At 55.2% G+C, this 16,425-nt stretch overlaps 1 protein-coding gene across 2 annotated transcripts in view; it reads left to right on the top strand.

Moving 5' to 3' along the window:
• The window catches only part of LOC116647635 (rap1 GTPase-activating protein 2), a 69,714-nt gene that overhangs the window by 33,101 nt on the left and 20,188 nt on the right, over positions 1-16,425 (top strand). For both annotated transcript variants that reach the window (XR_004302356.1, XM_032429149.1), the window contains exons 11-15: positions 2,395-2,466; positions 2,984-3,070; positions 4,401-4,535; positions 12,697-12,834; positions 14,504-14,616. Coding sequence is in view for 1 of the 2 variants with exons in the window: in XM_032429149.1 (XP_032285040.1) it covers positions 2,395-2,466; positions 2,984-3,070; positions 4,401-4,535; positions 12,697-12,834; positions 14,504-14,616 (545 nt within the window). In the remaining variant the exon portion in view is untranslated. The remainder of the gene's footprint in view (positions 1-2,394; positions 2,467-2,983; positions 3,071-4,400; positions 4,536-12,696; positions 12,835-14,503; positions 14,617-16,425) is intronic.

Consider the following 16,425-nt stretch of genomic DNA (forward strand, 5'->3'; position numbering starts at 1 on the left):
ATTCCTTTTGATGGCTGCATAATATTCCATTGTATATATATACCACATCTTCTTTATCCATTCATCTGTTGATGGACATCTTGTAGAAGCCCAGTCTTCTTGAATCTTCCCAAGCCCCTGGTCAGGCAGGATCTCGTTAGCCCTATTTTATAGAAGGAAGTTGAGGCTGAGAGCTTAAGTTCCTTAAGGCCTGGGCCACAGAGCCCGGAAGTGGTAGAGCTGAAGTCTCTGTCCAGGCCTGCCTGCGGTCTGCATCCCTGAGCCGTCGGAACAGGGGGACTTGGCTCCCAAACTCAGGTGACGTCGCATTATTTCTCAGACATGAATTTTGTCCCTGCCCTGCCAGATTGGAAGGGAACTCCAGCTGAGCCATCACTCACACTCCCTCCTCTTCCCGTCTGAGGTCACCCTGGCCCTGGTGCCTGAGGTCCTGCAAAGGTCTCAGGAATCCTATGAGAAGCCCACCACCGGGGAGGGGTCCTGTCTGGATGCACCCCTTCCCCTCACTGCTGATCTGGTGCTTGAGCACCCCGACACAGTTCTCGAAGCCTGCCCCGCTGCACTTGGCCGTGGCATCTCAGGTTTAGAGCTCCCGGAGGCTCCCCACCTCCCTGGTGGACGCTTGTACTGGTGCCCCAAGCCTCCTTCTGCTTTCCAGCCTCTCTCCTCAGCCCTGCCCTGCCCCCTGCTGGGAGGCGCGCACTGACTTTAGAAAACGGAAGACGGGGTTGTGTTCTGGCGACTTCTGCTTTCCGCCCAGCAACCCACCTGTCCTCAAGAGGAGGGACCAGCAAAGACCCAGGCACTGTGTTGGAAAGGGGTCAGGAGAGGGAACACAGTGGGGACAAAAGATGCAGGACTGTCACCAGGAAGGATCCTGTCTCCTGCTTTTCTGACACGGCTGCTGTGGTGGGCTTGGCGGGCTGGGAGACCCGGCCGGCGGAAGAGCACTTCTGAAGCTCCTTACCTAGTCAGCACAGACCGCTCTAGTGTAAGCCGGAGCGGGGGGCACTGGGGTGGCAAGAGGGCAGAGGCCTGACCCCTGGCCTCCTCCCAGGTGCCTTCCCACCACCCCTCCCCAGATTCCCGTGCGCAGTGGGTGGTGGTGGGGGACTGTGTGGGGCAGCCGGAGCCAGCCAGAAATCCTGTCAGCTGAACACATACCGTTTCCTAATTCCGGGCGTGCAGACAGCCTTGAGCTTGGGGAGAGAAAGCCGTACTGACCAGCTCTCTCCCACTTTTTCCTTCCAGACCCTGGCAGGGCCTTCCCTTGGCCTGGCTCCGAGCTGCCTGCTCGCCTGGTCTGGCAGGCTCTTGGCATCTGCCCTACTTCACAGGCCAGGGAGGTTGGCGGCGTGCCAGGGCCAGGCTCACGTCAGCGGCTGTCTGGGAGAGGGAGAGGGCAGAGTCTCCAGAGAGGCCTGTGGCCTCGTGGGCTGAGAACGGGTGAAACCGGGGCACCTCCACGCAGGGAGAGCAGCTGGACGTGCAGGGCCTGTCCTGCGCCTGGGAGCCCCCCACTCAGAGCACCTGGGTGCTCCCACTGCGTTAGTTCCTGCCTCCCCAGGCTGGCCAGAGCCTGGCGCACCCTGTGCGGGGCACCTGGATGTCCCCCCACCCGCAGTTCCCAGCCTGGGCCCCGGCGCTCAGTTCAAGCCTCAGCCAGGCCGTCTGACGCGGCGCGTGGGGCCAGGGCGCCTGAACACTGGTCCGCCAACCGCACAGAAGCTCTGAGGCGCATGTAACAGTTGCCCATTCCTGGCTCCGCCCCAGAGCTTGTGATTCAGGAGGTTTGGGGTGGAGCCCATGCAGTCGGTATTTATTTTTTAAACACTTGAAGTGATTCTGATGTATGGCCAGGCTCGGGAGCCAGCGTTGTGGGATACGAGCCCCACAGCGGGGTCGGGGGTCTGGATTCTCTGGTCGTCTCTGCGGCTGACCCATCACCTGTGTGCTTGTGGGGAGATGGCTCTAGTCTCTGGACGTGTCTCCTCGTCAGTAAAGCAGGGCCAGCAGTTCTCACTTTGCCTTCTCCGTGGGGTGACTGTCCAGTCAGATGAGGCAACAGGTAGGGCCTCCTGGGCGCTTGGGCTGCGTTCGAAGTCGGGCCCCAGGCGACGCCTCGGCCCTGTCCAGCCATCTTGCCAGACTTGCTGCTGGCCTCCAGGAATGCAGATGGGAGCGTGCGGATGGCTTTGTGCCGTCCGGCCCCACTTGTACCAGCGGCCACGTGGCCCTACTGGTGATGGCTCGTGGGAACGTTGTGTTTGGATTCTGGGGAGGGGTGGAGGTGTGCTGTGAGCAGTGGGCGTCCCTAGGGCCAGGGCTCGGGATGCATTATCTTCCTCAGCTTGGATCTCTTCCGCCCCGGCCCATACCAACACTCTGTTTCAGGTCTCAGTCACTGCACGGGAAGATGTGCCCGCCTTTGGCCCCCCTCTGCCCAGCCCTCCTGTTTTCCAGAAGGTAAGGAATTCCCCTCCCTGCTCTCCTCTTACCCGAGACTCCCCGGGTTTCAGTATCTGAGCGGCAGGGGCTGCAGTGGGGCTAAATCTGGGCTGGAGCACCTTTGGCAGGCTTGGGAGGATCTCCTCACTTGGGGTCTCTCCCACCGCTCCTCGCGCTGCCAGTCTGGTCTAGCACAGCACCTCTTGTCAGGGTGTTTGACTCTGGGGTTGCCTTTCCGCGAGAAGAAGGGTTTTTGCACTTAGGCCTCATTCCGAGAAGCCTCGGACAAGAATTGCCTCCAGTCACAGAAACGGTGTGGAGGGGGTTGATTTCCCGGGACCAGGACACCTGGTTTCCACCAGTCGGCATCTTAGCAGGTGGTCCTGGTCTGGGCTAGAAAATGACCAGATGTCCGAAGGGGACCCTTTAGGGGCTCTCCCCAGAAGCCTCATTCTGCATAGCTGTCACTGTGGCTGAAAGCCCTTTCAGCAGCAGCTGAGACTGGGGGAGTCGCCGAGCTTCTTGTCTGTTCCAGGGCCCGGAGTTCAGGGAGTTTCTGCTCACCAAGCTCACCAACGCAGAGAACGCTTGCTGCAAGTCAGACAAGTTTGCGAAGCTGGAGGTCAGTGTGCTGTTTCTGGACATCTTCCTCCTGCCTTCCTGGCTGCTTGTTAGCCAGTCTCTCCTGGGGGTCTGTTCTTGGGGGCTGCGCAAGGTGAGGAGCGCCGTCTTTGCCCGCCCCTTGAAGCCTTCAGCCCTGTGTTGGTATAGGAACTCTTTCTTCTTGTGGAAACTCCACCCAAACCTTAGGTCTAGCCAGCCATTCACCGGTCATGTATTGAGCACCTGCTGTGTGCCAGGCTCTGTTCTGTTCCCTGTGATACAGGGGTAAGTGAGGCGCAGTTTCTGCCTTCCCGAGCTTTTGGGCTGGTGGGAAGGGGCCATTACTTAAGAGACAGGTTATGGTACGGTGTCGGCACGGGGCCATGATGGAGGCCAGCACAGGGGCTGTGATTGCTTCTGCCTGTGAGGAACTGGGATGTGTTCAGAGAGGGCTTCTTGGAGGAGGTGGCCCTTGAGCTGCTGAATTTAGATATCTGATGAGCCTTTTGCCAGGAGGAAAGATTGGGGAGGGTTATTCCAGGCATGGGAAGCAGCATAAGCGAAGGCCAGGCGGATCAGAGCATGACTTTTGAGGGAGCTCCAGAGGGTTTGAGGGGGCCTGAGAGGAGGACTCGTGTGGGGGTGGAGACTCAGCTGGAGGTGGTGTTGTTTGGGTCAAGTCAGGAAGGGCTTTGAACTCTGGAAGTGATGAGGTGCTCATAAAGTACTTAGTGTGTTAGATTACTCTGGTGGCGATGAGAAGGGCAGATGGCTAGGGAGGAGGGCAGGAAGGGTGGCAGGTTAGAAGCTGTTATAGGAGTCCAGGAGGGAATGGTTTGGGTCAGGGTTGGGAAGACTTTATGGACTCCTGTATGTATAGGGTGGGGCGAAGTGGAATTGCGGGGCGGCTCTTGGGCACTGACATGGGGGCCTTTGGGATGCGAGGTCTGTGAGGCTCTGCTGGGGGAGGTGCCTGCAGGGGCTGCGGCTGGTGTGTGTGAATGGCGCCCCCTGGAGGTCATCTGCGTGGCCCTGTTCCACTGTCCGGACTGAGAAGAGCCATGCTGGCAGTTGGGTACCTGGCTGTGGAGCTTGGGGCAGAGGTCCGAGCTGGGAGTCAGCAGGGTAGAGGCGTGGGACGGCCCACGGAGAAGAGGCAGGGAAAGAGGGCAGAGGCCAGCCACAGAGCTTTCGTGGTAGCTGCGGTATTTGTGAGCAGGGAGCCCAGCCAGGCCTCGGGTCCACGCTGTCCCTGGGATGCTGGTGGCTAGGTGTCGGGAGACCCCAGGGAGAGGGCCCGTCTCTGTCCTCCGTGCCAACTCCATCATCCCCACCATCTTTCCTTTCAGGACCGGACGAGGGCCGCCCTGCTGGACAACCTCCACGATGAGCTTCACGCGCACACGCAGGCTATGCTGGGGCTGGGCCCCGAAGAGGACAAGTTTGAGAATGGGGGCCATGGGGGATTCCTGGAGTCTTTCAAGGTACGGGCACAAGAGTGGCTGGCACCGTGTGTGGTGGGGGGGACGCACAAGGGACGGGGTGCAAGGTCGCCGGCCCCAGAGCCCGAGTGCCAGCATGGCGGTGTTGGCAGAGGGCGGGGCCGTCAGGAAGCGTGAGTCGTCAGAGCAGCCGGCGGCGTCCCCGGCGTCCTCCACATCCTTCCTTGATGCGGATCATCTCCCGGCCCAGGAGTCTGAGCAGCAGGGACAGGGAGAGAGTCGGCAGCAGGAGAGGAACCAGTCCCAACCAAGAACGTTACTGCCTTCGACACCTCCTTCTGTGTCAGGATGAGGAGCCCAGGGCAGGATGACCCGAGCGAGGACACAGCCTTCGTTTGGGGTCTTTGGCAGCCACTGTGCGGTACTGGCAATGAGTTTTTCCAACTGGCAGGGCATTGGAGGACCTGGCCAGGGCCAGTGCGATGGAGTTACAGGCAAGTAACTCCCTGTGGACTTTGCAAAAGGAAGAACTTTCTAACCATAACATAACGAGCTGCTAAAAGAAGCAGTGAGCTCCCTGTTCATGGCAGTATTCAAGTCGAGCTTGGCCAGCCCCTGGGCCGGCGTGAGGTACAGGAGGTGTATGGTCCCGGGCTCACTGAGTGCTGTGGTCCGCACAGCACCGATGCCCAGCACCGAGCTTGACCCTGGCTGTTCTCCTGTGCACTCAGCGGGGCAGACCTTGTCCTTCCCACGTGCACAGGAGGGGACAGGCCGAGGGAGGTGACAGGACTGCTCTGAATCTTACACCTACTTACAGGTAGAGAAACAGGCTCAGGTTTTCTGGTTCTTAGGTTAGCATTCTGCCGGACTGCCCATTGCAGAATGATTGGTGAGGGGCCAGTGTGTGTGGGGCAGAGTTAGCCCTGCGTGTGTTAGAACCCCAGCTCCCCCGGTGTGATCCGGGTGTCCGAGCTGCAGGGTTCTCCTCAACGACACAGGGATGGTAAGTCGGACGTCCGCAGTTGCTGGAGGAGTTCACCCAAGTCAGACCGGATGCCCGACAGTGCGCGTTGCCTGGAACATGGCAGACGCTCAGTGAGTGTCAGCGGCTGGTGTTGGGTTGGGTGGACGCTCCACAGGCGCCGTCCCATGTAAGGCCTCACGGTGCCCTCGGTGCCCTGTGTGGAGGGCTGTTAGGACGGGGATCATGGTTCGTTCCCGATTCGATGAACTATGGGTGTCATTTTACATGTGAGGAAGTGAAGGCTCAAAGAGACAAAGTAAGTTGCGTCCGAGTCTGCTGATTGCAGAGCCTGTGTTCTCCGCGAGCCGGCCTCTGGTTCCCGGCTCCGGTAAGATTCTACCCACGCTAGCGCGGCCTGGGCAGGCCTGGGGTCTGTCCCTGGCTGCCCGGCTGGCCCGCAGAGAGCAGGGCACGGCTGCTGAGAGTCCTCAAGGGGGCAGGAGGGTAGGAGGCGAACTCCTTGTCCAGGCTGGTGGGACATTCCTGGGGCAGCTGTTTCAGGCTTCATGGACAGCAGCAGCCAGGGCGAAACAGGAGAAAGTGGAGATCAGGAGGAGAGGGGCGTGAGGCAGAGGAGGGGCCGGGGAGGAAAGAGGGCGCCAGGTCGGCTAGCCTGGGGTCGGGGGGTGAGGCCCAGTAAATAGGAACACCTGTGTAGGCCGCACCCCCACCACGTCAAGCATATCCCAATGCTCCCACAACCCACGGGAGCTGTAAGTTATATATGGCTTCAGCTGCAGGGGACCAGCTAACATAATGTGATAGTTTGCAGATTTTAAAGAAGCGTGTGTTGCTTTCAGGTTTGCAAGTTTCTTTCTGTATTTGGAAGTTCACCATTTTTTTTTTTTTCAAGTTTCAAGGGTTTTTATAACCTGGAAAAGCTTGTGGGCTGCGGACACTGCCCATGGTGCCCATGAAGAAAACGGCCCAGCAGCTACACGCAGGCTGTGGGTCTTAAAGGCGGGCGGCCTGAGGCCTTTTGTCTGGTCCCCTGCCTCTGGAGGGGGAGCCGTTGATCTGCCTTTGCCTCCAGTGGCTCCGACTGAAGGGGTTTCGTTTCTTTTTTTTTTTTTTTAAATTTGATTTTATGTTAGTCACCATACATCATTGGTTTTTGATGTGGTGATCCACGATCCATTGTTTTTGTATAACACGCAGTGCTCCTGCAGTACATGCCCTCCTTAATACCCATCACCAGGCTAACCCATCCCCCTCCCCCCTCCCTTCTAAAACCCGGTTTGTTTCTCAGAGTCCATAGTCTCTCATGGTTCATCTCTCCCTCCAATTCCCCCCCCATTTTTCCCTTCCTTCTCCTAATGTCCTCCATGCTATTCCTTATGTTCCACAAATAAGTGAAACCATATGATAATTGACTTTCTCTGCTTGACTTACCTCACTTAGCATAATCTCCTCCAGTCCCATCCATGTTGATGTAAAAGTTGGGTATTCATCCTTTCTGATGGCTGAGTAATATTCCATTGTATATATGGACCACATCTTCTTTTTTTAATTTAATTTAATTTTTTAAAGATTTTATTTATTTATTTGAGAGAGAGACACAGCAAGAGAGGGAACACAAGCAGAGGGAGTGGGAGAGGGAGAAGCAGGCTTCCTGTGGAGCGGGGAGCCCGATGCGGGGCTCGATCCCAGGACCCTGGGATCATGACTTGAGCTGAAGGCAGATGCTTAATGACTGAGCCACCCAGGCACTCCTGGACCACATCTTCTTTATCCATTCATCTGTTGAAGGGCATCTCGGCTCTTTCCACAGTTTGGCTATCACGGACATTGCTGCTATCAACATTGGGGTGCATATGGCCCTTCTTTTCACTACATCTGTATCTTTGGGGTAAATACCCAGGAGTGCAATTGCTGGGTCATAGGGTAGCTCTATTTTTTATTTTTTGAGGCACCTACCCAGTTTTCCAAAGTGGCTGTACCAACTTGCCTTCCCACCAACAGTGTAAGAGGGTTCCCCTTTCTCCACAACCTCTCCAACATTTGTTGTTTCTTGCCTTGTCAATTTTTGCCATTCTAACTGGTGTAAGGTGGTATCTCAGTGTGCTTTTGATTTGAATTTCCCTGATGGCTAATGATGATGAACATTTTTTCATGTGTCTGTTTGCCCGTCTTCTTCAGAGAAGTGTCTTTTCATATCTTCTGCCCATTTTTTGACTTGATTATTTGTTTATTGGGTGTTGAGTTTGAGAAGTTCTTTATCGATCTTGGATACCAGCCTTTTATTTGTAGTGTCATTTGCAAATATCTTCTCCCATTCTGTGGGTTGCCTCTCGTGTCCTAGAGGCAGAGAGGACCCCTCCCAAGATCAAGGAAAACAGGCCAACACCCCGGCATGTAATAGTAAAACTCGCAAATCTTAGGATCGACTGAAGGGGTTTCTAAGAGAGGAGAGGCTTCGAGACTTTATCGTTACTCGTCTTTGATCCAATAGTTCAGGGCCTTTTCCTGTTCATCCCTTAATCCTTCCACCTGTGGGCTGAAGACAGATCTGCTTGTGCCTTCTGCTTCCCCACCTGTCCCTGAGGTAGCGCTTCCGTGTCACAGGCGGTCACGCGGTAAGCCTCAGAGTTCTCATCATCATGATGAGCTTCCCCGAGTTGGGAATGTGGGCTCTTTTGCCCCGTGTCCCTTCCACCATGACCCTCTCGTCTCCCAGGCTGTGGAGGCCGAAGCTGGGGGCAAGCCAGGCGCAGGAGCACGGAGCCCGGTGGCCCCGGCGGTTTCTGATGCCTGGGCTGTGCCAGGATCCAGCTCAGGAGACCACCTCTCAGTCTGGTATTTCTTCATGCGCCCCCAGGGTGCTGCCGTGGTGTCAGAATCACTGGAATGCCTCATGGAGTTCCTCACCCGCACCTCCATGGGATCCGTCTTGAAAGAAGGGCACGAAATGATTTCAGAAAGAAGAGTTGTGTGTTCTGTCTCCTTTTGGTCAAAGGTCTCCTCTCACGTGGAGACAGCTGAGAATTCCCAGGGCTAGAAGCAATCTCAGCCATCCATCCCCTGGCCTCATGGGACGATTCTTCCCTCTCCCAGGAAGCAGACCCATCACTGCCCTAGATCGTGCTGCCTGGCGCCTCACACCGCGCAGCATAGCTCTCCCTTCTTACCTCGAATCCACTGGCTGTGATTTAAGCTTTTCTTCCATGAGAAATGGAACAGTTGGTTCATGGACGTCCAGACCTGCTTCTCAAACAGAATGCTTAGAGATAGTTTCAGGAATCTGCCAGTTCTACCAACACTTAAAAATTTTGCATTTTCACTTAGATGATAATCTAAAAATATACATATTTCCAATTATAGGGACTAAACTTTTGCAGTGAAACTCACAATTAAAAGACAGTTCTGTGGAATAAGTAGGTTTCTTGCAAATGCAGCCCATGGAGCCGCTGTTGGGGGGGGTGTTGTGGGGGGTGGGGGGCGGTGTCGGTGGATGTATTCTTGGGCTTGCAAGAATATTTTCCTTTATAAAAGAGATGTACGTTATTCACCTTTGAAAAGCGTCAATCTCTAGGCCATTGTTCTCAGTGCCATTCTCTACCACTGCCCGCTGTTGGTGAAATTTTTATTGGTCTGTAATGAAAAGTAAAGTAACGCTCCTCGATGTAGCCATGTGATCTGTGCGCAAAGCACATGGGAGCCACATTTTGAGAAACGGGGAGCTAGCCCAGCCCTCCATTAATGTCATCATGCAGGAGGGGGAATGGAGGACAGGGAGGAAAAGGCCCAGTGGCAGAATGGGGGCCGCGGCAGGTGACTGTCTCCCAGCACTTTGGGGGGCGGTGGCAGATAGTGCGCCGGTGCGCTCTGACCCCCAGTGGCAGGAGAAGAGCACCAGGCTGCGGTTCCCCAGGCAAAGTACCTGCGAGCAGGGGCAGCCTGGGTGGCTCACGGGTTGGAGCTCTGGTCTCTGCAGATGGGAGGGATAGTTCCCTCTCCTGTCAACCTCCATCCTTTATTTGCCCTGCTAGGGGGGCAGAAGACTCCGTTCCAGTCCTCAGGGTCCCTCAGGGTGCCTCCTGATTAGGAGTGATCTCAGGAGGCAAGCAGTTGGCATCTTTCTCCCCAAGTACCCCTCCCTCTGTTGCTTGCCTGGTACAGATAGGCACCCCGCCCCCCCTTAGTGCTCATGCCTGTGCTTTGTGTCCCTTAAGTTTGTGGAATTGAGCCAACTCCTAAAACCCATTTGGAAGCATAAGGAAGCACAAACCCATAAGGAAGCAGGGCTCGTGCTTGGCCCAGAAGAGACTTGTTCCCTGCGTAATGCTAACTGGTAGCTCAAACCCCAGCTGACATGAAGTGACATAAGCTGATAAAGAGAAAGTGACACCATCTCTTTTTTCTTGCCCCTCCCCCTCCAAAGGAGAACCTGTTCCAAGGTAAGCTATGGGGTGAGCAGAGGGCTGGGAAAGCACCAGGGCTGAGGAGGGACACTGGAACCAGCTGTGGTTAGCCGGGAGGAGAGCAGACTCAGGACCTCAAGACTGTCCTCAGACAGTTGAGGGACAGTTGGGTGAAATACGGAATAGACTGGCCAAAGACTCCAAGGTCTAGAACAGGTAAGACTTCAGCTCGGTGCACAGAAGACCTTTGCAAAGGTCAGGCTCTCCACCACTGGAACAGGCAGTTTTGAACGCAGTGAGCAGCCCGTCCCTGGGAAGATTCAAGCAGAGGGGAGACTGTCCTTTCTCTTCTTCACCCTTTCCCTGAATCTTCTGCCCGGTTTGAGAAGGCTGGTGTTTCCACCTCAACATCAGATTGAAACATAAAATACTTCAGACCATATCACTGGGTGATTTTGTCCAAATCAGGCTTAAAGTTAAAGTGTTGAGGCAACCGTGGGGTCTCTCAGAGCGGGGCAGGAGAGCTGGCCCCCAGTGAGCGGGTTTGACACCAGCTATTTGGCACACACGGTCTCCTGGCGTCCTCATGCAGGACCATCACCACGCTGTATAGACGAGGAGGCTGTGTGCCAGAGAGGCTCACACACGGTGTTGGGAAGACCAGGATTCAGCCTTCTTGCTGTTCGCTTCAAGCAGCAGATGGCCACCCCGTGCATCCCCGGAATTCCCTGCCAGCCAGCCCATTGTCTCCTCAGACTTACCTTGTCGGCTCAGACAGCGGCACCAAGGACATCTGAGGAGAAAACATCCTCCCTGACATCAGCCTGGAAGACTTTTTTCGAGGAGAGGCTGGGAGCCCTTGATTTCTAATCATCCTTAGTCCATCAACCAGTTCAATTCTGTGTTCAATCTGGACCCCTTTTTGGGATACCAGGGACCCTTTCATCTGGAGCCCAGGGGCCTGGGTTTGGGTCCTAGCTCCACCTCCGACCTGCAGCGTGACCTTGGGCGATCATTTGTTTGCCTTTTCTATCAGTGCCTGTCCTGTCTGCATCTCAGAGTTGTAGGGATTCAGTAAGTTCACGGATACGAAGCTCAGTAGACCAGAGCCTATCACACTGCATCAAATCTTTCCTGGAAAGAGACCGTGAGGAATGCATCAGAACATACGCGATTAACTGACACGTTATTGTTGATGGTGGTGGTGACACCCACGAGGGCACCGGCAGAATGTCGTGATGCTGAGATTTATGGAGCACTTGACTCACTTAAGGGACCTTGCTGTTTATCCCGGGACACCTCAGTGTAGTGCCACACCATTCCTGCTCTCAGTTTTTCAAAGGGTGTGTGACTTAATGTTGTCTCTGGGTGATGGAATTAATAGAATGTACTGGCTGGAAACTGTTGCTAGGCGATTCTCTTCTGTGGTTTAGAAAGGGAGAGCGATGATGTTCCTCAGGTGCTGTCTTTGACTCACACAAGGCTGGATGACATCAGGGGTAGGAGGCTGGTGGGCTCCGTGCCTCATCTGCAAAAGTAGCAAGTCTCCAGGGTGGCCGTGTTTGCAAATGGCCCTCCTTCTTGAATCGGCTTCCTGCATCCCTACCATTGTCCTTCTGAGTCCATTTTCTGAAGCTAAGTTTCTGAGAACCTCAGCCGGCTCCCCCAGTAAGGAAAACCCACGAGCCCACTTAACGAGGAGGCTTGGGGTGACTTGTGGCTCAGTGGGGTCCTCGGCATCTGGGTTCTTTCCCCTTTCCCCTCTGCCATCCTGGCTTGTGGCCTTCGTCCCACAGGCTTGACCCATCATGCCCCAGGGGCTACTGCAGTTCAGGTGCAGAACGTCACCTCTCTTTTGGCTGTCCTTGAGGAAACCTTTCCCCGCAGCTCCCAGCAGGCATCCCCTCAGGCAAGGGGAGAGGTTCGGCGACCACCTTAGACTGATCGTAATTTACTCCCTTGTTCCATGTAGGAAGAGGGGAAATCGGACGAGACGGTGGCTCTGCCATTGAGGAATATGGTGGGGATGGCACTTTTACGTGAGCAATTCATGTCTCCGATTGTGTATCTTCGCATATGTCAGCCCTCTGTTCTACCTCCTATTAGCTGGGGGCCCCTGGTCAGGTCACTTAGCTTCTCTGAGCCTTACCTGTGAAGTGGGATGGAGGATATCCACACCAGGGGCTGGTGGTCAGAATACATCTCGAGCTCTTCGCAGAGAGCCTGGCGATCCTAAGTCCTCAGGAAATGTGGCTACTCTTCCTTCTGCGTGCTTCCCATGTGTCTGTCCCCATGCTGGGACCGGGACAGTTGCAGGAGAGGAGTCAGAGAAGGTCAGACCTGACCTCTGCCTCTAAGGAGCATCCAGTCAGCTAGGGAAACCAGACGTGTTCCTAAAATTAGGGCAACACTAAAAGGTCCAGGGCCTGTGGGAATGCTCCCTCTGTGTTAACTAGCTGTCCTCAGTGTGGCCACTGCCCTTGGGTCTGGTTCCAGAACAGCAGAGACCTGCAGAGTGGTCTGAGGGAGCATTTGTCACCTCCCAGGCCCGTCCCTGCTGTAGGCTCGGCAGTCTTGACTTTAGCTGTTCTTATCCATGCACACTGACAAACAAGCCCCTGATCATCCCACCGTCCCCTCCTGGGCACGTCACTGTTTGCTCTCTGGTGGCCCTAAATGGGCACAGGGCCCTGTGTGGCCGGACGGTGCAGGAGCATGCACAAGCCGAGGGCTGTGTCTGCAGACCCCACGGGGAGGGCAGGGGCAGCCGGCGGGCCGGGCTCTGGCAATCGGGTCCCTGCGCGTCTCCCCACAGAGGGCCATCCGCGTGCGCAGCCACTCCATGGAGACCATGGTGAGCAGCCAGAAGAAGCAGCACGGCGGGGGCATCCCCGGCAGCCTCAGTGGTGGCATCGCACACACCAGCACGGAGGTCACCAAGACCACCTTCTCGGTGAGTGCCGCAGGCCCCGGGGCAGCACACGGTTCCCGGGGAGCCGCCCCCGCAGGCCTGTGAAGGAGGGTCTGTTCACCCAGGCTTGGGCGAGGAGGCCAGAGCAGGCACCGGGGAGATTGGGGCTGTTTGGGGGGTGAAATGCAGCCTCTGTCCCAGGCACAGCTGGGGCCGGCCCAGCCTGGAAGCCCGCCCATTATCCTGTTCTTGGAGTTCCTTTGACAACTGGGTCTCCTCCTCGGGGCCTGCCCTGAAGAGTGGTTCTGGGGCACGTTTCTCTGCCCAGGGGCTTGGGACCCAGGAGGGGTGGCCTCGCTTTGTTATTAACAATCGCAGTAGCCACCCCCCGGCTTACTGTGCCCTAGGGCCTGAGCGAAGTCATGCACGGACATTCTCTCATCTGATCCCTGTCACAGCTCTTTGAGGTAGGAACTGATGTGTTCTCCATTTCAGATTTGAGGAAAGGAGGCCCAGAGAGGTTTAGTGACCTGCTCCCGGTCACTTAGCTAAGTTGAAGAGCTGGGGATTTGAACCCACGTCTCCCCGACCCAAAGTCTTTGCCGTTAATCACTGTGTGTGCAGTTCCCAAGTCAAGAGCCTGGCATGGCAGTGGGTTTGGGCCTGGTCTGCTTGCACCAGCGACTGGCCAGGTGAAGGAACCACGTAGCTGGTCCATTTGAAGAACAAAGTGACTTTGGATTCATATAGACTAGGGTTTTCTTTTCTTTTTCAAACAGAATACACCCATCTTGATACTAAGGATTAGTATTGCAAGTGGTCTTACACAATTCATTGAACTTACCAAATAGTTTCCCAGCTGTATCTTGTTCCACCCAGAAGGTCTGTGAAAGGAGCAGGGCGGGACAGTCGTCCGCATTCTGTGGGTGAGGAGACTGGGGCCCAGAGAGTTTGGCTTCTCACCCCAGGTAGCACAGCACACGAACGGCAGAAGTTGGGGCCTGCGCTAGAGGCTGGTGGGCTCTGAAGAACGGCCTCGGTCTCCCTTTCCTCAGCCCCACGCTCACCACCCCCCCCCCCCCCCGCGTGTGCTGAAACAGAGCCTCATTCTTGGTGGGTTCCCTCAGCCTGTGGACCTGGCTCTGCCAGTCTCGTTCCATCTAGTTATTGAGGTGCCCAGCTTGGACCCAATTATTTGTGAGGAATGTACGGAGAGCCGGGACCCTGGGTTCTCGTCCCTGTCCTGCCAGCAATTCGCTCCATAACCTTAGCCCAAACCCCTTGCCATTTGGCTCCTCAGCTTCCTCATTGGTAAAGCGAGGGGTTGGGCCAGGTCACTCCCAGGGCTCCCTCAGCCGTGTGGTTCTCGGTGTGTGACCCCCTGAACCGTCCTGGCCTTCTCGGTATGCTGGGCTCTCTTTATGGGGGCCCTGACCCCTGTTCCTCCCAGAGCTCCGGTCTTTGGTGATGATTACGTGGGGCCACAGGGTTTGGCTGAAGAACACAGGAAAGCCGGCTGCAACGGCTGGAGTCTCGGGGTCTCAGCTCCCGTTACGGAGATCCTAGCCTTCCCAGCTGCCTTGCTATTTTCTGGGATCTCCTCCAGACTGGTTGGGGGCTGCAGGAGGTATTTGTAGACCAGAAAGGGGGGTGAGAGCAGTCGGGGTCTGGGGTGGGCTGGGAGCGCTCATGTTGGCGGTTTTATTGGCAGCCTCCGGCGGCAGCGGTGAAGAACCAGTCGCGGAGCCCCATCAAGCGGCGGTCGGGGCTCTTCCCACGGCTGTACACAGGCTCTGAAGGCCAAGGCGACGGCCGGACACGATGGTAACTGTCCAGTGCGGGGCTTGCGGGTCCTGCCATGCTGCCCATGCCCAACCTTGGGGAGGGCTTTTGCACAGCTTCGGTAGATGGCTTCCCTCCAGCCTGGGCCCACGCTTTGGATGCTGGCACATCCCGGTCACTCCCTCTGCTCCGGCCACTGAAGCAGACTTGGCCAGTCTCTGTTCGGGACTTTCCAGAAGTGTCCGTTGTAGCATTTGGACCCAAATTAGAAATGTTGCTTGGATTCTTTTCTTCCTTTACCTCCTTTCTTATGGAAGCCTTCCCTGATTGTGCCTGAAGTTCATTGAACTTCCCTCAGGGCTTCTAGAATGTTTTCTCTTTTGTTAAAAGCAGCTTTCATATTGCATCATACTTAACCCGTTCTTGCTAAATTGTCTTTCTCATCCTTTAATGGTGAGCCCATTTGTTGTTTAATTCAGCAAGCAACGTTTCTTGAGTGCTTGCTACGTGCTGGGCTCAGTGATCAGGCAAGAACTACAGAAGACACAAACCTGCCTTCCAGAAGCTTACAGTCTTGTGAGGGAAAGCGAGACATTTAGGTTGACTTCCAGGTTGTCCCCCTGGATGGTGGCACCAGCCCCTGAGCTCGGGCATGCAGGATGAAGAACAGGCTTACGGAGGGGGATGAAAGACTCTGGAACCTGTACACGTGAGAGTCCTTACGGCCTACCCAGTAGAGAAATGCAGAATTCGCAGTGGCCAGAAGGCAGGTCTTGAGCTTAGGAGCCAGGCCTTTACTGCAGAAGGGAGTCACTGGGGCATAGGTGGTGTTTAAAGGTGGAGCAACGAATACAACCACCCAAGGGAGTGTGTAGAATGCCTGGGGAACACCAGTATTTCAGGGCAAGGGGAGAAAGGGAAGGAAGACGAGAAGAAAGCCTGGAGAGGAGGAATTCCAGGAGAGAGGGTCTGCCGTGTCAGACATGCAGAGAAGCCCTGCACCATGGCCCAGACCCCTGCTTGGGGGGACAATTAGGAGGTCTTTAGCAGCCTCATTAAAAATGCACTGAGGCACTCACGCTTCTAGGATGGCTGTCATCAAAAAGACACATAATAACAAGTGTTGGCCAGGATATGGAGAAATTCAAATCCTCAGGCTTTGCTGATAGGAGTCTAGACTAATGCACCTGCTTTAGAAAACGGCCTGCAGCTCTGCAGAGAGTTAAACATGGAGTTACCATATGACCGAGCAGTTCTATTCCTGTATATGGCCAAGAGGAGGAATATGTATGTCGGCATGAAAACTAGCACACAGATGTTCCTAGCAGCATTACTCATAATAGCCCAAAGTGGAAATGATCCAGATGTCCATCTCTCAGTGAAGGGATAAATAAAATGTGCTGTAACTGGAAAATGGGATTTTTTAAGGAGTAAAGTACTGATATATGCTACAACTTAGATGAACCTTGAAAAGACTGTGCTAAGTGAAAGAAGCCAGTCACAAAAGACCACAGCACGTCATGTGATTCCATCTGTATGAACTGTCCAGAACGGGCAAATCCAGAGAGACGGAAAGTTGATTCGTGGTCGCCAGGTGCTGGGGGAGGGGCGGACTAAACTCAGTGGTGATGGTTGTACAACTCTGTGAATAGACTAAAAACCATTGAATTATACACTTTAAGTGGGTGAATTGTATGTGGATCATGTCTCAGTAAAGCTGCTATAAAAACTGTGAAGAGGGGGCGGAGCAAGATGGCGGAGGAGTAGGAGACCTGGATTTCGTCTCCTCTCAGGAATTCAGCTGGATAGGGATCAAACCATTCTGAACACCTACAAACTCAACAGGAGATC

Source organism: Phoca vitulina, unplaced genomic scaffold (genome assembly GCF_004348235.1).
Source record: "Phoca vitulina isolate PV1807 unplaced genomic scaffold, GSC_HSeal_1.0 scaffold40, whole genome shotgun sequence".
Lineage (NCBI taxonomy): Eukaryota > Metazoa > Chordata > Mammalia > Carnivora > Phocidae > Phoca > Phoca vitulina.